This window comes from Pleurodeles waltl, chromosome 1_2 (genome assembly GCF_031143425.1).
Source record: "Pleurodeles waltl isolate 20211129_DDA chromosome 1_2, aPleWal1.hap1.20221129, whole genome shotgun sequence".
In the NCBI taxonomy this organism is placed as follows: Eukaryota; Metazoa; Chordata; class Amphibia; order Caudata; family Salamandridae; genus Pleurodeles; species Pleurodeles waltl.
In genome coordinates, this window is record NC_090437.1 from 295,815,763 (window position 1) to 295,837,221 (window position 21,459).

At 49.4% G+C, this 21,459-nt stretch overlaps 1 protein-coding gene and 1 long non-coding RNA gene across 2 annotated transcripts in view; one reads left to right on the forward strand and one right to left on the reverse strand.

Moving 5' to 3' along the window:
* Positions 1–969, reverse strand: part of LOC138299795 (alcohol dehydrogenase 1-like) — a 119,220-nt gene extending 118,251 nt beyond the window's left edge. Inside the window, exon 1 of the mRNA XM_069238358.1 lies at positions 835–969. Within this exon, the coding sequence (XP_069094459.1) occupies positions 835–852 (18 nt within the window). The 5' untranslated portion in view covers positions 853–969. The remainder of the gene's footprint in view (positions 1–834) is intronic.
* LOC138299809 (uncharacterized) overlaps positions 1–21,459 on the forward strand; it is a 282,390-nt gene that overhangs the window by 914 nt on the left and 260,017 nt on the right. The gene's annotated exons all lie outside the window — the stretch shown is intronic.

The window sequence follows — 21,459 nt, forward strand, 5'->3', positions numbered from 1 at the left end:
AATGGATAGTGAAAAGAGACCAGCAGCTGCAAAGAAATCAGAAGAAATGGGTGAAATGCTGTTTATTCTTGCAGAGAATCAGAACGCCATCCAGAATATGGAAGGGCTTAACCATTTGGGAGCTACTGAGTTGGTATGAGAACCTCTAGTTAACAACCAAACATTTTCCTGTGCATTCTTCCTGTTACGAAGTTTTAACAAGCCCCCAACAAGAATATGCAAGGCCAGCATTTTTAAAGAAAATGTTTGCTTTATCTAGCCTCGACCTACTGCATGGTATCTAACAATAAAATGACAAAGGTTTAGGAAACATAGAAATAGTATATTTATTGAAAAGCACATTTTCTCCTTTTTGTTTCTATTTTTCTTTAAGCATTTATTGTGCTATTTTTCACCAGCTTCGTTTTCTCTTTTGCTTTGCCGGATATGTTACTTCCAACTCCTGAGACAGCTCTCTTTTGTATGGTATGCTTAGTGTACAATGCTCGTATTCACTCATAAAGATAATGTTCATTTTTTAAAATATTTTTGTATTCGGCTTGAGACCACCGGCATCCCTTCCTTTTCAGTTTCTCGCTATTTTCTTAGACAACCAAGTGGCAGTTGGGCGGGTCTAAATTTGACCTGACTACAACAGGGAAGAGAATTCGATCATTTAAAGGCTTTTCATGCATTTTTCTATGTACTTTTTTTGTTACAATCCGTAGCTAATAAATGTTGTTTAAAGTGTGTGTTAAGTGACCTACACCACCCTGTGCCTTTACAAAACATATTCTTATATTTTTATAAATGCTTTACAGTTGATTCATATAAAGTTTTTTTTTAATAACTTACCTTGCCTCTTGTAGACATGCTGAATGTGTCAAGCTCGTCACAGAGTGAAGCAGTGTTGCAATGTGTCAGGCAACTGGCCCAATGTGTGGCGGTACTCAAAGTTTGCAGTTTTGTAGTTTCACAACTAACATTTCATGCCAGACCTCCAGACACATGACTTGATCACTTGAGAACCAACCCCTCCCTGTTTCCTCCCCCATGAACTTCCTGTTGTTGAAAGCTAGGCACAGGGCTTGATTACGCCCACAAATCATATTAGAAATCTTAATAAAAAATACAGAGAAACTAACTTCTGTTCCAAGTTTGCTGGAGGCTTCTGAAAAAACAAACACTTGCAAAGTATTGTGGGAATTATTCACGCTTTGATGAAAGTCACGCCTGTGGCCTGAGGGCCATTCGGGCCTTTTACATTAGACATCGACGCCCATTTTACTAAGGCCATTTATTAGGACAGGCTTGCTCATCATAACATAACATTAACATAACTGGATCTTTAAATGAGCACTTTTCATCTTTACCTTTGGAACTCCCCCAACTTCCATTCTCACTTCATTACCCACTTTTTCCTCCGTTCACCCAGCGTCAACTTCCATTCTCCCACATGTCCCCCTTTTGCTTTTTTCTCCTGTCTTAATCGGGCATCCCCCACTCTGTCATCCTTCACCTGCTTCTTTTTCCCTGCTGGAAGGGTGGGCAGACCCGCATCTGACTCTCCACCCTCCCCCATCTACTGCCACCCAGCACAAACCCTCTGGGTATTTTGCTGCCCCACCAGCAAACCCACTGTAACACCACAATATCTTTAAACAGGCTCACTCCACTACAGCTTCTCCTAATGCACATTCCCTATTTCTGACAGTCATCCCTGAGGAGCACTCGTTTGTTTTCCTTAATCCCTTTGTGTGTCAACTCCTTGATGGCATGTGTCCCACAGAAAACCTGCATAGCCCGATTAAGCTTCCTCCTGGCCCGTTCAATAGTCCCGTGTTTCAGAGCTCCTCTTCATTTTCTCCTGGGCACAAATTCCATCCATACCAAACAAGCCCCATGCATATTTTGCCTCAGCAATGCCAAATCCCGCTGCATGTGTTGCTGTAGGGTGAGCCCAGATAAGCGGACTAGATCATTTCCCCCAGATGCAATACCAACACATCAGGACAACCCCATGTTGGCAAGATTGAAGTTATAAAAGGAAGCAAATTGCCCCTGCCGCTCTTCCCCTACCACAACACCTTGTGCCTGCTACTTGGAAGTCCCAGAGATCGTCCATAGACTTGCTTTTCCGTATGTTTCGCCGCCCAGTGAACAAACAATTGTCCAACCAGCCATGTAACCGCTTTAGCTTTCTCTGGGCCACGCACACAACCTGGAAGGATAAACATTGTCCCACACTGACATCTAACTGTTCCCCTCGGCCCCCCCAAAACCCAACACCTGAAATGAAATCCCAACCCCCAGGGCACGAACTGCCCTGACTATGGAAAAGACTTCACATCAGGCCCTCACATATCTCTCAACATTTTGACCGCCATTTCCCAATGCATCTGATTTGGTCCCAGTACCAACCTCAGCGAGCCGCCTCAGTGGCTGCACCAATCCTGAAAGAGTGAGTATCAAAATTACTCGCCTGCCTCCCAAGATGCCCCAAAGCCATCCTCAAAACAGCTAACAACTGGAAAGCCGTAAGCTTCTTACCATTCTTGTGACAAAAAACACCCCCCGTCCTGGTCTGTGCTCCCTGAAAGAGTCCCATTCCTGCATTGGACATGCTTCCCCCTCCCCCTTTTGCCCAACCATATCCACTTTCCGTGGCCCAACCGATCCGTTTTGGACTGCCTCAACCAGATATCCAAGTGTGCACCCTGCCTTCCCACATCCTCCTTCCGTACTCCACAAGCTTTTCCCACATCCAACAACTCATACACATGGAAACCCCCCCAAAACATCCATATCATACACAAACGAAATAGTACCACCTCGTATGGATCCACACAACAAACTTGCAATACATGCAAAATTTGTATGAGCAAGTCAAATGTAATAGCCTCATGCACCTCCCTACTTGATCCCAAACAAGCCCGCCACCCAACCTTTCAGCATTCTCCCCACAAAGTCATCCTTTGATGGATCCCAGCCAAAAAAAAACTTCCGTTTTGTAATATTTCTGATTCAGAAGGGTTTATCGCCTGCCACAATTGGGGGCAATTGTGCAGGTGTGTCTTTTTATAGGAAAACACTTGAGCTTCAAGCACTCCCTGCCCCCAGAACCGCCCTTCAAAAAACTCAAAGTCCTGAAATTCCAACCATGCTAAGAGATAACTCTTTGGTGGAGATGTTGCTAGCGGAATCCACCCTAGTCTGATGACCATCACGCCCCCACTCCCAAATGTCTGCCGGAACCGCTATCTTGTGCACTTCTGCGCATGGTGCCAATGTGTGCAAACACTGCCACTGCGAATGAGACCGGGATTCTGCGATAGAATTGTTGACCCCATGAATGAATATCATATTTAAGGCTGTGCACAAAGTCAAACAACAAAGCATGAACCTCCACAAGAGGCAAAGCACCCTGAGATCCCTGGCTCTCTGTTCACCAGACCAACCACTGTCAGACTGGTCAACAGACAATTTTCCACATGGAACATTATTGTCCTATCACCCCACACAGCCAAAGCCGCCAACAGTGGGAAATGCGATGCTCCTGCCCTGATTCAACCATTGTACAGGCCATGGTTGTGTACACCACTGTCCATCCCAAAAAGGGCAAAACCAGAGGCCCCTGCTGCGTCATAAAAAATCTGCAACTGCCATATAGTGTCTCCCTCCCGAAAAGACATGGAATTCCATTAAACAGTGTCAGGAAGAGCTCCCACACCTTGATATCCTCCCTCAAACCTACAGTCAGCCAAATCCTGTGATGAGGGAGGGATGCGCCGGACATAGCCAGCCCCATGCACCTGCAAAAAGTCCTACCTCCCCGGACCACCCTGCATGCAAAGTTGAGGAAACCCAGGGATAGTTGTGCACGTACAACTCTCTTCTTTCTCAACCAGATCTGCTGTAAAAAGTGAAAAATTTCTTCAACCTTTGCAGCAGGCAAACTCGCCATGAAGGCCACTGTGTCTAATTCAATGCCCCAAAAAGTCAGCATGCAGCTTGGGTCCTCTGGGGTGCCCCTGGCTCCAGAAAAAAACAAACTCCTGTGCCAAACTCTCAAAGCATTGCAGAGCCTTTCCACACGAACCAGAGCATGGTGAACCCACAAAAAGGAAATCATCCAAGCAGTGTGACACCGTCCGATGTCCATTCACCTGTACAAAAACCCACTGCAAGAAGATACTGAATGTCTCAAACAATGCACAAGAATTTGTGCACCCTACGGGCAGCACTCTGCTGGAGATGCAGTTGGGAGGGGACATCTATGCAGACAAAGAGAAATCCTCAGGGTGAATAGGGAGCAGCTGAAAAGCTGCCTTGATGTCACACTTAACCAACTCTGGGCCCCTGCCACACCACGCATTAGACGAATGGCATTGTCTACCGAGGCGTACACTACTCGTGTATTCTTTGGCGCAATGAAATCATTGACCGATGCCCCTTCTGGCCATGACAAGTGGTATATCAGTCAGAAATCCCCCTTTGGGTGTGGTCCCCAAGAAGACAAAGGTGAAATCATCAGGTCGTCCGTAGGCCACCTGTAAAAGGGGCCAGCACTTCTGTCCTCTGCCACTTTCTTGTTCAGTTTTGTCCCTACCACATCAGGCATGGCTTTTGCAGACTGCACATTGTCTGCCCATCTCCTCATCCACGGCCCCTGGTACCCTACCCAAAATACTTGCCTGAAATCCCATTCCAATTTGTGCACCATGTCCGTATCCGGGTACATGTGCAAGCATGGCAGTAACCTACCCAACTTAATTGGAGTAGGTGCCTTTCGGCCCAGGAGCGCCCTGCCCTCCTCTGCCCCTCGTAGATCTCCACTGTTCCACCGGACTGGCAAGGGAAAAACATTGCATGACTGGGTGCCTCCCCCACATTTGGAACATTCATGTTTAAATTTGCAGGAATGCCTAGAGCAAAACCCCTTGTTTTAGTTCCAACATGTTCCTGAGTTAGGCCCTGGGACCCTTTTCAGCAGCGCCCCAGGAGGGGCGGGTCAGGCACAACGGCCTATAGACCACTGGAAGACCACTAGCTGTGTGGGTGGATGCAGCAGAATGTGAAGAGGCTATCTACTGCATCCACAACTCCACCTACATCTCCCCACGACTTTTCAGGATTAACACTAACTCTGTCCCTGAACTCCTCGTCGTAGCTCAGCCATGCAAAATCCCCAAAATGCATTTGGGCCTTGAGAATAATGTCCATGTACTTAAACATGGCAATGGCTCTGTCCGCATATTTTTCACAGTAGATACTAGCATAGATAAAAAATACTGAAGTCCAATTATCCCTAGTTATAGTGGCACTAGGCCTATGCGCCAGTTCCCATTCCTCCTCCTTAGAGCCTTCTTTTGCCTGAATATCTCTATGAAGGAGCCTAAATAAGTCAATGTACTCATGCTTCCAGATCCCTTTCTTTCATCTTGCCACTGGGATCTCATGTAGCAGACATCACTAGTCCCATATAGGGGAGTCGCTTCTTATGGCTGTCCCCCTCCTTGCCGTCACCTTCCTTGTCCCCGCTCATCACAGTCTCTCTATCCCCACCCTGGGGCCTCAACCCTTTGTGCCAGTCTTTGATGTCTGCAAAACAGGAAGAGAAGAGGGGGTTGCACTGCTCCTGCCCCCGTTCCCTTCCCGAGTTCCCCGCTTATTTATTTTTTTGCGAATCTCCCCGTCTTCCCATTCTTCCAATTCTTCCTCATAATCCAGCTCAACCACATCCTTCTCGTCCATACCCCACTCATCATCAGCACCATCCGTATCCACCGCGTCACGCTCATCCTCCATCCTATGGCCCACAAGGCGTATGCTATACGTGTGCTTCGTGTGCTCCCGTGGTGTAGGGAAGGCTGCCGATGACCCCTCTATTGCTTTTGACCAATGCCCAGAGGCCGTGATGTGCCCCGTTGGCTTCGCGACCTTTCTGCCAAACTCTGACACTGACTCGCCGTATGCGCCCTGTGCGCCAAAGCCAATCACGCTGCCTGCCCTACCGACCTCACCAGCCTCCTGCTCCCTTCCATTCTCCTCAGCAGGGACCAACACCCAACTGCCCTGCCCCAAACTACGCCCCACCTTGGGTACCTCACCGGCACCTACAGACTTAGGCTTCACCTGCCTGGCTCTCCCATCCGCCTCGCCCCTCTCCTTGCATAACGGGGCCCACCGCTCCTCTGCCTCCGCCACTAGCTTCCTCTGTTCTGAATCCTGGCTTCAATATTCACTGCCGACCAGTCAGTGGATGGCTGCTGCTGGGTCTCACCCTTCCCCCCCCCCACCCTGCCCAAAATCACCCGCCTCTAGCTGCTCATCAGCAGGCCCGAGCGCTGCCTCCCTTCCACTGGCTACATGGGGTCCCCTTGGGCCCCCCTCATGTGCCTGTGTCTTCCTGCCCTTGCCCCTACCCTGCCCCCCAGCTGTGCCTTTGTGGCCAGGCAGCCTGCTAAAGCAGGGAAAAGAGAGGTCCAAGGGCTGCTCCAATCCCCCAGGCACCCCGAGTCTCTGCTTCTCCTCCTGTGTATGCTGCCCAGTAGGCAGGCCCTGAGGACAGGGCCCTGCCAGCTCGCCAGCCGTTTCTTCTGCTACAGGCTCTGCCACCTTCTCCTGCTCCCTATCAGGCTCCCCAGTGCTGCGTCAGCCATGCTGTTCATCGGGGGTGGATGCGCTGTGTCCCTGCCCCCCTTCGATCTCCTCCTCACCCCCTAGATGGTGAGCAGCAGGCGGCAACCGCACCATGTGCAGCAGCGCTCGTTGCGTGCGTCATCCCCACCCAGGCCTGGTCAACCACACCAGGCCTGAGGAGGTCACTACAGTTGGCCTCGCCGTGTACACGAAGCGTGGCCCTTACTGCCGCTGCGTCATGTTCCGCAGCCATTCTAACCCTCCCTACCTCTTCCTCTCTATGGATCAGCCAACCTCAGGGCAGCGCGGTAGGCTGCGCAGAAGAGGCCCATCCACACCCCAGACCCTCCCTATATGCATTTCCCCAGGCCCTTCCCTTCTATCCCCCCCAGCCTATCCCCTCTATGGCCGCCTCTCCACGAGAACTTTCAGGCCGGAAAGAGACTGGACTGCATCCTTCCCTCCACAGGGCCCTACAGTTCGTTCAATTCAGGCTTTTTAGCTTATATCACTTTGCTTGTTTTCTGTTAGAAATAGGGGCCAGCAAGTCTCAATGTTATCACATGCAACTGTTAAAATGGTGGTCGCCAGAGTTACATCTAATATGAGCTTCAAACACTTAATACTGGCCTCTGTTATTATCAGAACCCAGATCGCTGTAACTCTTCTGTTGCTCTTTATTTTCACTTTCACAGCATGTTAACAAAACAAATGACAGCTCCCTCCTGCATTCACCCAATGTAGTGAGGAGTCAGACTACAGTGTGTAGTGTCCTGCATGATTGGGAGCCAGAAAGGTTCTGTTCTAAGAGGACAAATCAGTTTGTATGATGTATTGGATAGAAAAGAATGTATGAAAGCTTGGTTTAGAATGTTGGAGTTCACAGGTACGTGCAGAGGAATAAAGATGTGTGATGTACAGTTAGTTTTTCAGTGAGTACTAGGCTGGGGAAGAAGGTACAATTGGCCACGCTATAGGGGATAAGTAACCGTAAGAAAAAAAAAAGTGCTCCTCTGGAGAGATTGCTGTGGTCTAAGCAAACTTCTCATGCATGCCACGTGTCCCTTCGTTGAAGTGCTGAGCCGACGGTTGGCATATGAACAATTAAAGACTGTGTCAGCCAGTACTATTCGGTATCTGATAACTAACCAGTAAAAAATAAGCATCAAGACTCTGGTAAGAGTAATAGCATGAGTGGAGCAATATGACCTCCCCACTGGGCAGGAAGACCCAAGAAGAACCGCTGGAGTTTTGCTTATTAAGTTGTTTGATGGTATGCTGCATCAGGTATTACAGCTGCCGGGTAGCATCTCAGAAAAACTCAAGAGGTCTCTATAAGTGACAGGGCTCCGATGCAGGCCAAGAGGAAGGTCAAAACTCCAAAAACTGTCCTGGATGACCCAGAGGCTGAAACATGATCAGGCCTCAGTGATGACTGCCCCTGGGAATCTGCAACAACAGCATTTGAAAGTGTTCCACCATCGACATCAGCCACTCCCAGGAAAAGTTACAGTATTGCCTCTGCCAAAAAGCAGTTTTCGGAATATGTTGGATGGTGGTGGCAAAATATTGGCAGTAGATGGACTGCATGGATTGAGACATTTGAAGATTTCACAGATGCTCTTGAATAGGCGGATAACAGGAAGATTATCAAATATCTCAAAAATCTTGCTGTTAATGGTGTGAAAGAAGTCATAAAGAAAAGGACAAGAACTGACGAAGAAGTCACATACAGTCAGATTAAGAATGCATTGAATTCGAATGTATACCAGCACCGAATGTCAATTATGAACAATATGTTTTCAGTCAAGAATGTTAGAGTTGACAGAACAATTGATGAGTTTGATGAGTGTGTTGAATCTTTCCATAAACACTGTAAGTTCAATGAATTTAATGATGAAGAAGCCATTAAACTTTGAATTGGACAAGCATCCATCGATCACATTCAGATGACAAATGATGAGAGAAACTCTTGGTCTGGAATGAGTATTGATGGCTGGCAGAGCTGAGGAACATGCTGAGAGACAAGCTGCTGACATGGAAGCTGAAAGTGCTCATAGCAAACCAGTCATCACTTTGTGAAAAAGTAATTTGTGTCCTTCAGTCTTCCTTTTCCAATCATGTCTACATGCAAAAAGAAGTTGTGCTTCAAGTGTAGATTTAGGTTTCCACACACAGAAAAGTTTGCATATCTGACTAATGGTGGGACAGACTGTGGTATCGAGAACCATTTTGTGACTCTGTGCAGTGCGAATGAAAAAGTGTTACGCCGTGAATACAAAATGACTGCTTCTGGAGCGTTATGGCAATGTTCGATGCACTTCCACAAGGCCAAGCGGTGATAGTATTGAGGCTGAAGAACTGTTAGATACTAAATCATTATCAATTTGCCTCAACTGATAAGTGAAAGTGAAGAAAGTGATTGTGCTATGTCAATGTTTACCCCAGGAAAACCTGCACATGTCAGACTGTTTGACTTTTCTCTTCACAGGCAGTCAAAGAAAAGTCGACATGTCAAAGTAACAAAATCATACAAACACTATCCAAAGATTAAATTGAAAATAAATGGATGTTCAATACCTTTCATTACCAATAGTGGTGCTCCGATAAATATAATGCCTGAAAAAAGTATATTGAACTGTTTCCATTAGTGCGGCTTATGCCGTCATAGATTTCGACACCCATGAAAAGTAAAGGTTTGTTTATGGCGACAGTGAAACATGCGAAAACAAAGGTATAATCACCAATCCATGCGCTTCAAGGTAGAGCGGCAAGTGTCTATTTGCTCAGTTTCAACACAGCTGCTGACATAGCTTAGCACGAAATAGTAAGCCATCATGTTGTAATTCACTGAAATCAGTCCTAATTCCCTTCATTGATTCACAGTGTAGAAAAGTTATTAATATGCAGTTTTAATTTCATAGTCTGAGGGTGTCCGTCCTGTTGCTCAGAGACATAGACCAGTTTATTCAACAGCTTCCTGTAAATGAAAAGCAACTTGGACTAGAGGAACATTCAATAATGTCATGCTTAAGTAATGATTCAACGCAATGCGTTTCTTCCATAGCACTAGTGCCTAGAAAAGACCATGAAGGAGCTGTGCACATATGCGCCAGGTGAATAAGGTGATTGCTGCCATGATCACTCTTGTTATGTGTTGTTCAATGTGCAGCCCTGGATGTCAAACAACTGAATGGTGCCAAAATCCTCTCTTGTATCGAAACAAACTGATGATATTACAACCTTCGCTAAACATGTTAGAGTAAAGCTGCAGATATAACATTTATTCAAATCAAGTCAAGTCAAGAGACTTACTTTGGTGTGTCATCAGCTGCAGAACTTTGCCAAGACGTCATAAATGCATTCACAACAGGTTGTATGATGCATCGTAACTATAGTTCTGACATATTGGTTTTTTGAGCTACACAGATGGAGCACTATAGAGCCCTCACACAGGTCTGTCAATTACTCAGTGATGCAGGTTTGACGTTAAATGCAGACAAGTGTGAGTTCAATTCGACAAAAATGAAATCCTTTGGCCTTATCTTTTGCAGGATCAGGTGCCATGCCCCTATCAGAAAAGTTCAAGCGTTGACAAATGCTGAACCCCCACAAGATGTTTCCATGGTACATTTTTTTCTTGGAACGGCCATGTAGGAAGCTGGCTTGTGTGGTTAACACCTATGGTGTTATCACCTTATACCACCAAGTCCAATTTTCCCCTATTAGTAAAGTGTAGGCAGTGTCTAGGAAGCCAGGGCTCTCTACAGGTAGCTGTGAATGAGCAACCATGACTTATCTAGGAGATATTACATAAGCTGTGCACACCACGAAAGTCACACAGCACTTATACACATGAAAAAAACACACTGTGCTACTATAATAAAGAACCTTTATTTTTGTAACACTAATACTAGATTACTGAATAGGCAGTCCCCCAACTGGAGGTAAGTAAACACACTATTATATCCAGATTAACAATCCGTAAATAGCATAGAAAGCAATGGGCAGTGGTAAAGCAATAGCAAATAGTGAGGGCCCTAGGGGAGAGCCAAACCATATACTAAAAAAGTGGAATGTGAAAGTCAGCCCCCCGCCCAAGGAAGTGTAATCCGTAGAAGGAAGCTGGAGGAACTAGGAACCTTAAGAGGTGAGTATCAGAGTGACCCCCAGCGACAAGGAGAGCAGAGGTAAGTACCTGTTTTTTCCAAAAACGAACAGGATTTGGAAATGGATTGTGCAAGATCCAACCAACACTGGAACAACCCGAAGGTGGATCCTGACAGAAGAGGACCTGCGAAGGAAGGGGACCAAGTCCAGTTTGAGTTGGAGCGTACGGTTGTGGCAGGAACCACTACCCTCACTTCTGTGGATGCAGACCAGGTTGGTGGTGGGCGAAGAAGGTCAGCAATGCAGCACAGAAGCTGAAGAGGAGTCCCAGAAGTGATGAAAGTGATGTCCCACATCAACAGTCAAGAAGCAGTTGTTGGTGGTTTTCCAGCACCACTGACCAAGTTTTGGCAAATGCAAGAGACGGAGAAGAGGATTTGGAAGGCTGAAGAGGACCAGCAAGGTCCAGGGGAATCGACCCAAGGAGGGGATTCTGGGGTGACCCTCAGCAGCTGTGAGAGTCACAAGAAGAGGAGGCAGCCCCCAAAGGCAACCCACTGGCAGCAGGCACAGTGAGGCCCACTCAGGACACCTGAAGAGGAGTCACACGTCGCTGAAGCAGCAGGAAGAAGACTGTGCTTGGCAGAAAGAAGTGCTGGGGGCCGGGGCTACACGGAGCCTGCAAAGCCCTTGTAGGATGCACAAAGAAGCCTTGGTAGTTGCAAGAGTTGGGGTGCACAGGGGTACTCTCCTGCAAGGGCTGACCGCCTCCTAAGTTGGGCAGCTGGCAGAAAGGGCCAAGGGGACCACTGTGGACCACCACCAGTGATGCAGGAGGAGAGCAGATCCACGCAGTCGGTCATCTTTGCAGTTGGTGCCTGCAGATGCATGAGAGTGGCTCCTTTGCTCCAAGGGAGATTCTTTCTTACTTCTAGGTGCATGCTGGAGTCATGTTGACCTCAGAGGATGCACAGCCAGGAAAATGTTGCAGTTGATGGAAGAAGCCAGAGAAACAATGTTGCAAAGGGGAGTCAATGCAGGAGTTACAGATTGGAACTGTTGGTTCCTGCATAGTCCAGTTGCAATGACCAAAAGATGAAGTAAACAATGCAGAGGAGTCTTGCTGGAATCTTGCACATCAAATCTGAGGACCCAACCGCAAGGGACACATTAAATAGCCCTAAAAGGGGGTTTGGTCACCTGCAAGGTTAAAACCTATTAGGAGGGGGCTGTGACGTCAACTGCCTGACCTGGCCACTCAGATGCTCCCAGGGGCCTCTGCATGTCTTGGATTCAAGATGGCAGAACCAAGTGGCCACCTGGAGGAGCTCTGCGCACCACCCCTGGGGTGGTGATGGACAGGGGAGTGGTCACTCCCATTTCCTTTGTCCAGTTTCATGCCAGCACAGGGGCCGGCGGTCCCTGGACTGGTGCAAACTGAAGGGCACATTTGGTGCCCTCCTTGCATAAATCAAAGCATACCAGTGGCTTGGGGAGGCTGCCCCTCCCAAGTCATGTCGCACCTATTTCGAAGGGGAGAGGGTGTTGCCTCCCTTTCTCAAAGGAAATCCTTTGTTCTGCCTTCCCCTGCTTGAGCTGGTCAAGCAGCAGGAGGGCAGAAACCAACCTGGAGGGTGGCAGGCCCGTGGGCTGCTTGAAAAACCCTGAAAGGCTAGTAGGAGCAATACTAGTGGTCCTCTCAGGAGCCTCCAGAGTACATGGAATCATACCCCAGTACTGTTGTCAGTATTGGTTGTATGATTCCAACATGTTCGAACCTGGGCACGTCTGGTATCAGGGCTACTACCAGTTACCATTATGTAGCTGGACACAAACTCCAGTACATGGGTAAAATGGTTTTCCCCGCACTTATGAAGTTCTATTGCAATGGAGCCAAAGTTCATAGGGGCACCTCTGTTCATGCAGGAGTGCTCTCACACACAGGGACCTGAACCCTGCCCTCTGGGCTAGGAGGGCATACCATAGGGGTGACTTTCACTACAGGTCACTGCACCAGGTCACTGTAAGGGTGCATGCACCTTTGCAGGCCCGCCGTTGCAGCCTGTGTGAAATCAAATTTTGCATGGGCTTCCAGGGGTGCACAATATGTGCTGCAGTCCATGGGGAACCCCAGGTGCCCCAATACCCTGGGTACCTAATTACCATATACTAGGGACTTGTATGGGGGCACCAGTAGGCCAGTTGTGAGGAGTGCCAAGTCCTAAGCAACCAAAGTTAGAGGGAGAGAGCACAATCACTGGGGTCCTGGTTAGTAATGTCACAGTGAAAACATTTAAAGCATACTGACAGCAGGCTAAAAGTGGGGTAACCATGCCAAAAAGAGGGTACTTTCCTACAGATGTGCTCCAGCATGTTAACACTGGCATATGTGCTCCTGTATGTAAATACTGACTGAGGAATATTTAATGACAGTTGAATGATGTCTGGGGAGATAATACTGCTACACACTGCTTCCTGAAAATGACCTTGCTTGAAGATGAAGAAAATTGAGCTGGATGAGTCTTGTTCGAAGGGCAACGCCATTCTGCCATGCCACTGTCTGATTCCAAACGTACATTTTGAATGAAATCAACTGGGTGGATATCAGCCTCTGACATTGTCTATCACTGGAAGTTTCAATATCTCCTTGAAAGACATAAGAATGGGCTTGGGTCAGATGGTGGTCAGTGTCACATGCTCATACCATGCTTCTGGGAGTCACATAACGTCTTAGTGTCCAAACCAAAGCAGCTTGAATACACCAACTGCAGTATCAAAATATCAAAAATTAGTAAATGTCCTATGCAATATTAGGAAGAACAAAGGCACTTCCAAATATTCCAAAGGAAGACATAACCTGATTATGGGACTAACTCTAGACACTCCCACTGTCCCCACACCAGACCACCCTCTCAGGTTGTTTAGATGGAAACAAAGAGGCCCGAGGAGGCCTTAAAACTTGCTCTGGAATCCAATGGTGGGTTCAGCACTTTTAGGCCAGGACAGGGTGACCATTGCAAATTTTTCCTAACAATGACACATGAAACATAGGTATTTCTAGCAATTTCAGTAGAAGGACTAGCCTGCGTGAGTCAACTGCGCCCTGATACAAATTCTCACACAAAATGAAGGACAGACATGTTAGGTGCAGTCTTTCATGGAGGTGACCTTAAGTGAGACTCAAGGGAAGCAAATGTTAGAGCAGGAATGCCAGAGAGCTCCGTGTTTTATGTAGTCTCTCTGCTAGATGTGTTGGGGACTGAAGTGCGGATAACGGAATGTGTAAAATGAAGTAAACAAAAACCAGTATGTTTGCAGGTAGACCCAAGTTGCTGCAACATAAAGGATATTGCAAAGCTTGTAAAAAAGCAATTACTTATGAACGATTTCCATTTGTAATTCTCCTTCTGTTAACTGCCTGCAGTGAGCTAGAACACGATCCCTGTAAAGTGCTTTGACATCCCTTGTGCTTTGTTGACACTTTAGAAAACATTAAAACATATGAATACATCAGGTAGCAGGGCTTGCCCTTTTCATCTCTTGGGATTTTCCCCACAGATCTTTACAGTTGTCTTTAGCACTCACTATCACCAGCCAACCGCAGAGACACCATAGTCTCACACTGACAGATTTCCAAACCTGCAGAGGAATAATTGTCACTCCTGTTGGAGACAAGACCTATTGTGCACCTATTTCAAGGCTTTAGTTGCATGAAATATATGCAACAAGCCTATATTTGTGGCATAAGCCTTTTGGAATTCATTATGAAATATATTTTGCTGCCACATGACATTTTGGATACCACCCATGATGGTAAACCAGTCATACATTCCTTTACTGTCTAGTTTGGAAATATTGGTTGTCTTCCAGGGGATCCTCATCAATAGTCATAAGCACTGAATATTGCCCGCCAACATGAGGGGACCCCAGAGCACCCTTAAGGTATACACATGTCTGTTTATAAGTACATATATATGTACTAAAATTCTCTACACAATTTTTACTTTTACATCATATACATGGGTAAACAATTCTGCAGTCTATGGCTGACAGACACTTCAACTAAACTACAAAAATATAACATTTTTAGCCTAAGAGTTTTATTAATTTCTGTAAAGAAATACTTTGACAGAGTTAAATAATCACAGAAGAGAGCACAGAAAGCACCAGCAACCTCTTATAGAGAGAAAACTGCAATGAAAATACAAAGGCATTATTAGCCAATCGGCTGCATTCAAATTAACACAGCAGAACCAGAAACCTGGCACTATGGTGGTCATTACGACCTTGGCGGTATAAGGCGCTTACCGCCGTGCAGAAGACCGCCAATATACCGCCGCAGCCGCGGTAGACCACCACAGCTATTATGACACACATCTTGGAATCCGCCGAAATTCAGACACCCACACAACACCGCCACATCAAAGGTCAGCGATAAACATGCGGAAACAAATCCTCCACGCCAACAGAAACACGCCCATGCTATTACGACCCACGAATCCACGCGGCGGTCTTTCAACCGCGGTATTCCATTGGCGGTACACACCACCGTGCTCAAAATACACACACATCTACAAAACACCGCCACATTGGACAATTCCAAATACACACACCTGATCCACATACAAACACCACTCCCACACACCCAATACAATATAAAACACACACCCACATCACACACAATCCCTTACAACCACAATTTCTGAGAGAAGGCCAGAGAGAGACAGCACAGAATAGAGAACCCCATCACACAGAGGCACACTACACCATCACCCACACAACACACATGCACAGAACACCACATACCACTACACTCACCACACTCATCAACACATACACCACCCCACACATCACACACACCACCCCATGGCACACCAAAGACCCCCCGCTTCTCCGAGGAGGAGCTCAGGGTCATGGTCGAGGAAATCGTCCGGGTAGAGCCACAGCTATTTGGCTCACAGGTACAGCACACATCAATAGCCAGGAAGATGGAGCTATGGCAAAGAATAGTCGACAGGGTCAACGCTGTGGGACAGCACCCAAGAAATAGGGAGGACATCAGGAAGAGGCGGAACGACCTACGGGGGAAGGTGCGTTCCACGGTATCCAGGCACAACATCGCGGTACAGCGGACTGGCGGCAGACCCCCACCTCCTCCCCCACAACTAACAACATGGGAGGAGCAAGTCTTGTCCATCTTGCATCCTGAGGGCCTCGCAGGAGTCGTTGGAGGAGCGGACACTGGTAAGTCAAATTTCAACTATCATATCCCCCACCCTACCTGCATGCTATCACACACCCCCACCCTCACACCTTCCCCTATCACTCCAAATCCTCACCTATCTACCCATGCCACCAACCACCCATCCCAACCCCAAAAACTGCATGACCTAACTAAGCATGGATACCCATCACTAAAGCATGTCCACTGCACAGACCACCAACTATCACCACACAAGCCCCCACACAGGAATGCCTGCACTGGGGTACACGCACACCCAAACATTGCACATCATGAAACACACACATGCAATAATCATGTACTCATACCCCCGCAGGAACCCGAAGGAACGTCACCACACCAGAGGGTCCAGACAACACCACTCCACCCCCAGAAGAGGCCCACAGTGACGACAGCAGCTCTGCCCCACTGGATCTTGATGACCAGCCCGGACCATCGTGGGCCTCAGGACAGTCGGGCTGTGGCTGGGCAAGGGGAACCAACACCGAACTGCCACCCTCTGGGAACACCAGCACAGCATCCACCCAGCGGGCCCAAACTTCCCTACCCAGGACAGGTCAATCAGCGGTGTGTCCACCACTACAGGGCACCCAGGCTAACCCACCACCCCAACAACAACAGGGACCTGGGGGCAGTGGTAGTGGGCACACAGTCCAGGGGACGGAGGCACAGGAACACAGGGGAACTGGGAGGGTTGCTGTGCGACAGAGGGAGGACAGGCCAAGGGAACCTACTCTCAACGAGGCCCTCTCCTCCATCATGGGAGCATACCACCACTCCCAGGAGACGATGGCAACGGTACTGGCCAAGTTGCAAGAGACCCTGCGTCTGCAGGAGGAACAGTATTTGGGGTTCAGGGAGGAGCTCAGGACCATCGGCTCCGCCCTGGGCACCATTGTAGGGGTGCTGACGGACATTCAAAAGACCTTGAGGGACACCGTGGCACTTCCAGGGGCCCCTGACACTAGCCACGACAATGAAATGCCCACCACCTCCGCCGGCGCTAGTGGACAGGAGGCACCGCCACAGGACCAACACACCAGCACCCCATCCCCTGCAGACAGGGCCCGCTTGCGTGGTGGTGGTCCGAGATCCAGGAACAGGACAGAGCAAGATGGCAAGACCCCCGCCAGGAAATAAGACCACCCTGATCGTCCTCCCACTGTCCCACTTTGTTACCCTGTCCAAATCGGAACTGCCCCAGCTCCACTTCCAATGGCCAGATGTGCAATGTACCTGTGAGACTAATAGACTGGACTCTGCCATGGACATTCCTCCACCATCACCCATCCCCATTTCACAACCCCCCTTCATTGTTATGCACTTAAATAAACACCCTTGAAACACTAATAAAACTGGAGTCTGTAATTGACAATACAAAGTTCACAATCATTGACTGTGTTAAAAAAGGTTACCCATTGGAAGGCCAACATACCAATGTCACACATCACAAGTCTTTCAAGGGTGCAAGCTGTTGACACGTAGGTTACCACTATAGTGAAACTGAAATGGAAGGGGACAACTCAGTTAACAAATAGGGAGTGCAATGTAGGTACAGGATAGAGGTAGAGGTGTGAAAGTTAATAATATGTGAAACATGAAAATGTACACACCTGTGTCTCACTGAAAATATTGCTGTATGACTGACTCCCTGTTGTCGTTTTCATCTTCATCAGCTTCATCCTCATCACTGTCCACAGGCTCCCTCGCTGCAACAACACCGCAATCTGGATCATCCTCCTGCAGAAAAGGCACCTGGCGTCGCAATGCCAAGTTATGGAGCATGGAGCAGGCGATGATGATGTCGCACACCTTCGGTGAATAGAATAGGGATCCACCAGTCATACAGTATGGAGGCACCTGAACCTGGCCTTAAGAAGGCCGAAGGTGCGTTCGATTACCCTCCTAGTCCGCCCATGGACATCATTGTACCGTTCCTCTGCCCTGGTCCTGGGATTCCTCACTGGGGTCAATAGCCAGGACAGGTTGGGGTAACCAGAGTCCCCCAATAGCCATACATGGTGCCTCTGGAGTTGACCCATCATATCAGGGATGCTGCTATTCCGCAGGATGTAGGCGTCATGCACAGAGCCAGGGAACATAGCATTTACCTCCGAGATGTACTGGTCTGCCAAACAGACTATCTGGACATTCATAGAATGATAACTCTTCCTGTTCCTGTACACCTGTTCATTCCTGCGGGGGGGGGGGGGAACCAGAGCTACATGGGTCCCATCAATGGCACCTATGACGTTGGGGATATGTCCAAGGGCATAGAAATCACCTTTCACTGTAGGCAAATCCTCCACCTCAGGGAAAATGATGTCTGCCCTGCTGAAACACGTAAGGAGATACAACACTCTGGACAAGACGTTGGAAAACATAGGCTGGGACATCCCTGATGCCATGGCCACTGTTGTCTGAAAAGACCCACTTGCAAGGAAATGCAGCACTGACAGCACCTGCACGTCAGGGGGGATTCCAGTCGGATGGCGGATTGGTGACATCAGTGCCACAATCCAGGAACTATGTACCCAGTTGGAGCCAGACCTGTCAAACCGGTAGGTCACGATGACATGTCGCTCTTCCATTGTCAACAGGTCCACCAGCGGTCGGTACACCGGCGGATTCCACCATCTTCCAATATGTCCCAACTGACGGTGCCTAAGAAGGACAACAGCGAAGAAACTGTCAGCATTCCTCCAGGTATGTACCCACAGTCGCACACAAGACTACAACAGACAATTATACTGAGGCCTACACTCAAAACCTTTCCTGGATGGGTTGTGTGACGCAGTAGTAATTGAAGCCATGTGGGCCCCTGAAATGGCGGCTGCCTGACCTCTAAACTGGGACAATGGGATTGTGGGGTAACTGCGCTGGCGTTGGACACCGTCGCGATAGGCGGTCGTAGAGCACGGCGCAATGCTGCATTGGTTAACATTGGCTCCTGGGACCCATAGGGTCCAATGAACAGGTGCGCCACCGGTGATGATGCGCACCGCCGCGGACGTCACCACCATTTTCTATCTCTTCAATCACTAGATACCTTACCTTCGACAGCAGAGGACTTACACTGCTAGTGCTGCTGTGACCTCGGTCTGGAAGCGACGATGGCTGCTGCGTCTGGCGAAAGGGCCCCTGCCTTCACTGCACAGGAGTTGGAGAAACTTGTGGATGGGGTCCTCCCCCAGTACACGCTACTCTACGGTCCTCCAGACCAACAGGTTAGAACACAGGGAGCACGTTGGATGGGCTAGGCTTGGGTGGAGAGGGCTGGGTGGATGAGGGAAGGGGGCAGAGAACATAGAACAGTTATGCATGGGGATGAATGGGCCACAGGGATAGAATTGGGAGGGGGCCAATCACGACGACGGTGCAGTAGGTAATGACATGCACAAGGAAAGAGGACAGTCATGTAGGTCAGCGCCCACCAGAAGAGGGACATTTGGCGTGCCATCGCCAAGGAAGTCCGGACCCTGGGGGCCCACCAGAGACGGGGCACCCACTGGCGTAAGAGATGGGAGGACATTCGCCGCTGCAGCAAGAAGACGGCGGAGGCTCAGCTGGGGATGGCCTCCCAACGTGGGAGGGGTGCCCGTCGCACCATGACCCCCCTGATGTTCCGGATCCTGGCGGTGGCCTACCCGGAGTTGTGTCTGCTGTGATGTCCTTAAGCGCCCATCCAAGGGGGTGAGTACTACCTCATCATATGGACTTTGCGTGCAGTGGAGGTGTCTGGGTGGGGGTGGTGGGTTGTGGGTGTCCCTAGGCCAGGGCGAGTTAGGTAGGCAAGGCCCCTCCGTTATGTAGGCCATGTGGCATCTCTACCCCAGCTCACAACAGAGGGAAGTTGGATGGCAAAGGGGCAACTATACATCATGTGGGCAGATTACTACCATTGCCATGTAGGCCATTTCCCAGAAATAGCATGTGCAGAGGTCAGGAGCACGGCGTAATGCATGGGGCTGCTGCGTCTGTCTTGTCCGCCAACGGTAGCAGTATGCTATGCACTAAAACACTCTTTCTTCTGTCTCCCCCCTTTTCCTGCTCTCCCTGTCCTTTTGTACATCAGCATCAACAGGTGGAGGTACAGTGGCACCGGAGCACGAGGGAGCTGCATCCCACATGGCCATGGAGGGCCACACCACAGACTCTGAATTCACCAGTGGGACAGAGGGCGAGGGGAGCTTCACGTCGGCCACCAGATCACCATCCAGCGACACGGACTCGTCCGCCGATGGGAGCTCTCCTGTGGTGGCGGCACCATCTGTGCGCCCCACTTCTACAGGTACAGCCGCCACCTCCCCTACCAGCACTGCCCTCCCAGCAGCTCCTCAGCGTGTGTCCCGTGCCCGCTCACCCAGGAGGGTGGGCATCACCTTCGCCCCAGGCACCTCAGGCCCTGCCCCAGTCACCCCTGCTGCCCTCAGTGAGGAGGCCATTGACCTCCTCAGGTCACTCACTGTTGGGCAGTCTACCATTGTGAATGCCATCCAGGGTGTAGAACGAGAGTTGAAACACGGTAATGCATTCCTGGAAGGCATTCATTCTGGTCAGGCTGTCCTTCAGCGAACCCTGCAATCTCTGGCTTCAGCACTGATGGCAGCCATTGTCCCTGTGTCCAGCCTCCCCCCTCCAACCTCCCTCACCCAGACCCAATCCCCTGTACCCCAGCCCATCCCAAGCACACCTACAGACCAGCAGGCACACAAGTCAACACACACAAGTAGCTCAAGCAAACATAGGCACCACACACACCACAGGCACTCACACAAGCATCACACCCATACAGACACAGCAACATCCACTGTCTCCACTGTGTCCCCCTCCTCCTCTTCTCCCTCCCAGTCTCGTCTACACACACACCTGCATGCACCACATCTACAGGCACTAGGACTCGCACCAGGACACCCAGCACCACAAGCTGCTCACCTGCACTCACCACCTCCACTGCCATTTACACGTCCCCTGTGTCCTCTCCCAGTGTGTCTGTGTAGCCCCCTCCCAAAGTACACAAACGCCGGCAATCACTCACCCAACATCCATCCACCTCACGACAGCCTCCAGTACCTGCACCTGCACCCAAAACACCTAAAGTGACACCTCCTACAACCACCTCCTCTACCTCCACTCCCAGACCCCCTCCAACTATCCATCCCAGTGTCAGGTCGATTTGACAGAGGGACAGTTTCGGACGGTTTGCCCCCACCCCCCCCTCCAGTTCATCAGTCCCGTCGTAGCGCCTCAGCCAAAAAGCCTCCAGTACCAGTGGTGCGTGTTCCAGGTTTTTGGAGTGCACCGTCCACCAGGGCAGGCAGTAGGACCCGGAGCCAAGGCACTGTCAGCCCACCTCCTGTACAGGCACCGAAATTGGAGAGTGGACGACGGGACCATGTCAAGACTCCTGGTGGGACAACAAGTGAAATGGGATCCAAGGCGATTGGTGAGTCAGCTGTCACAACAGGCTGGGCAGACTTCCTCGG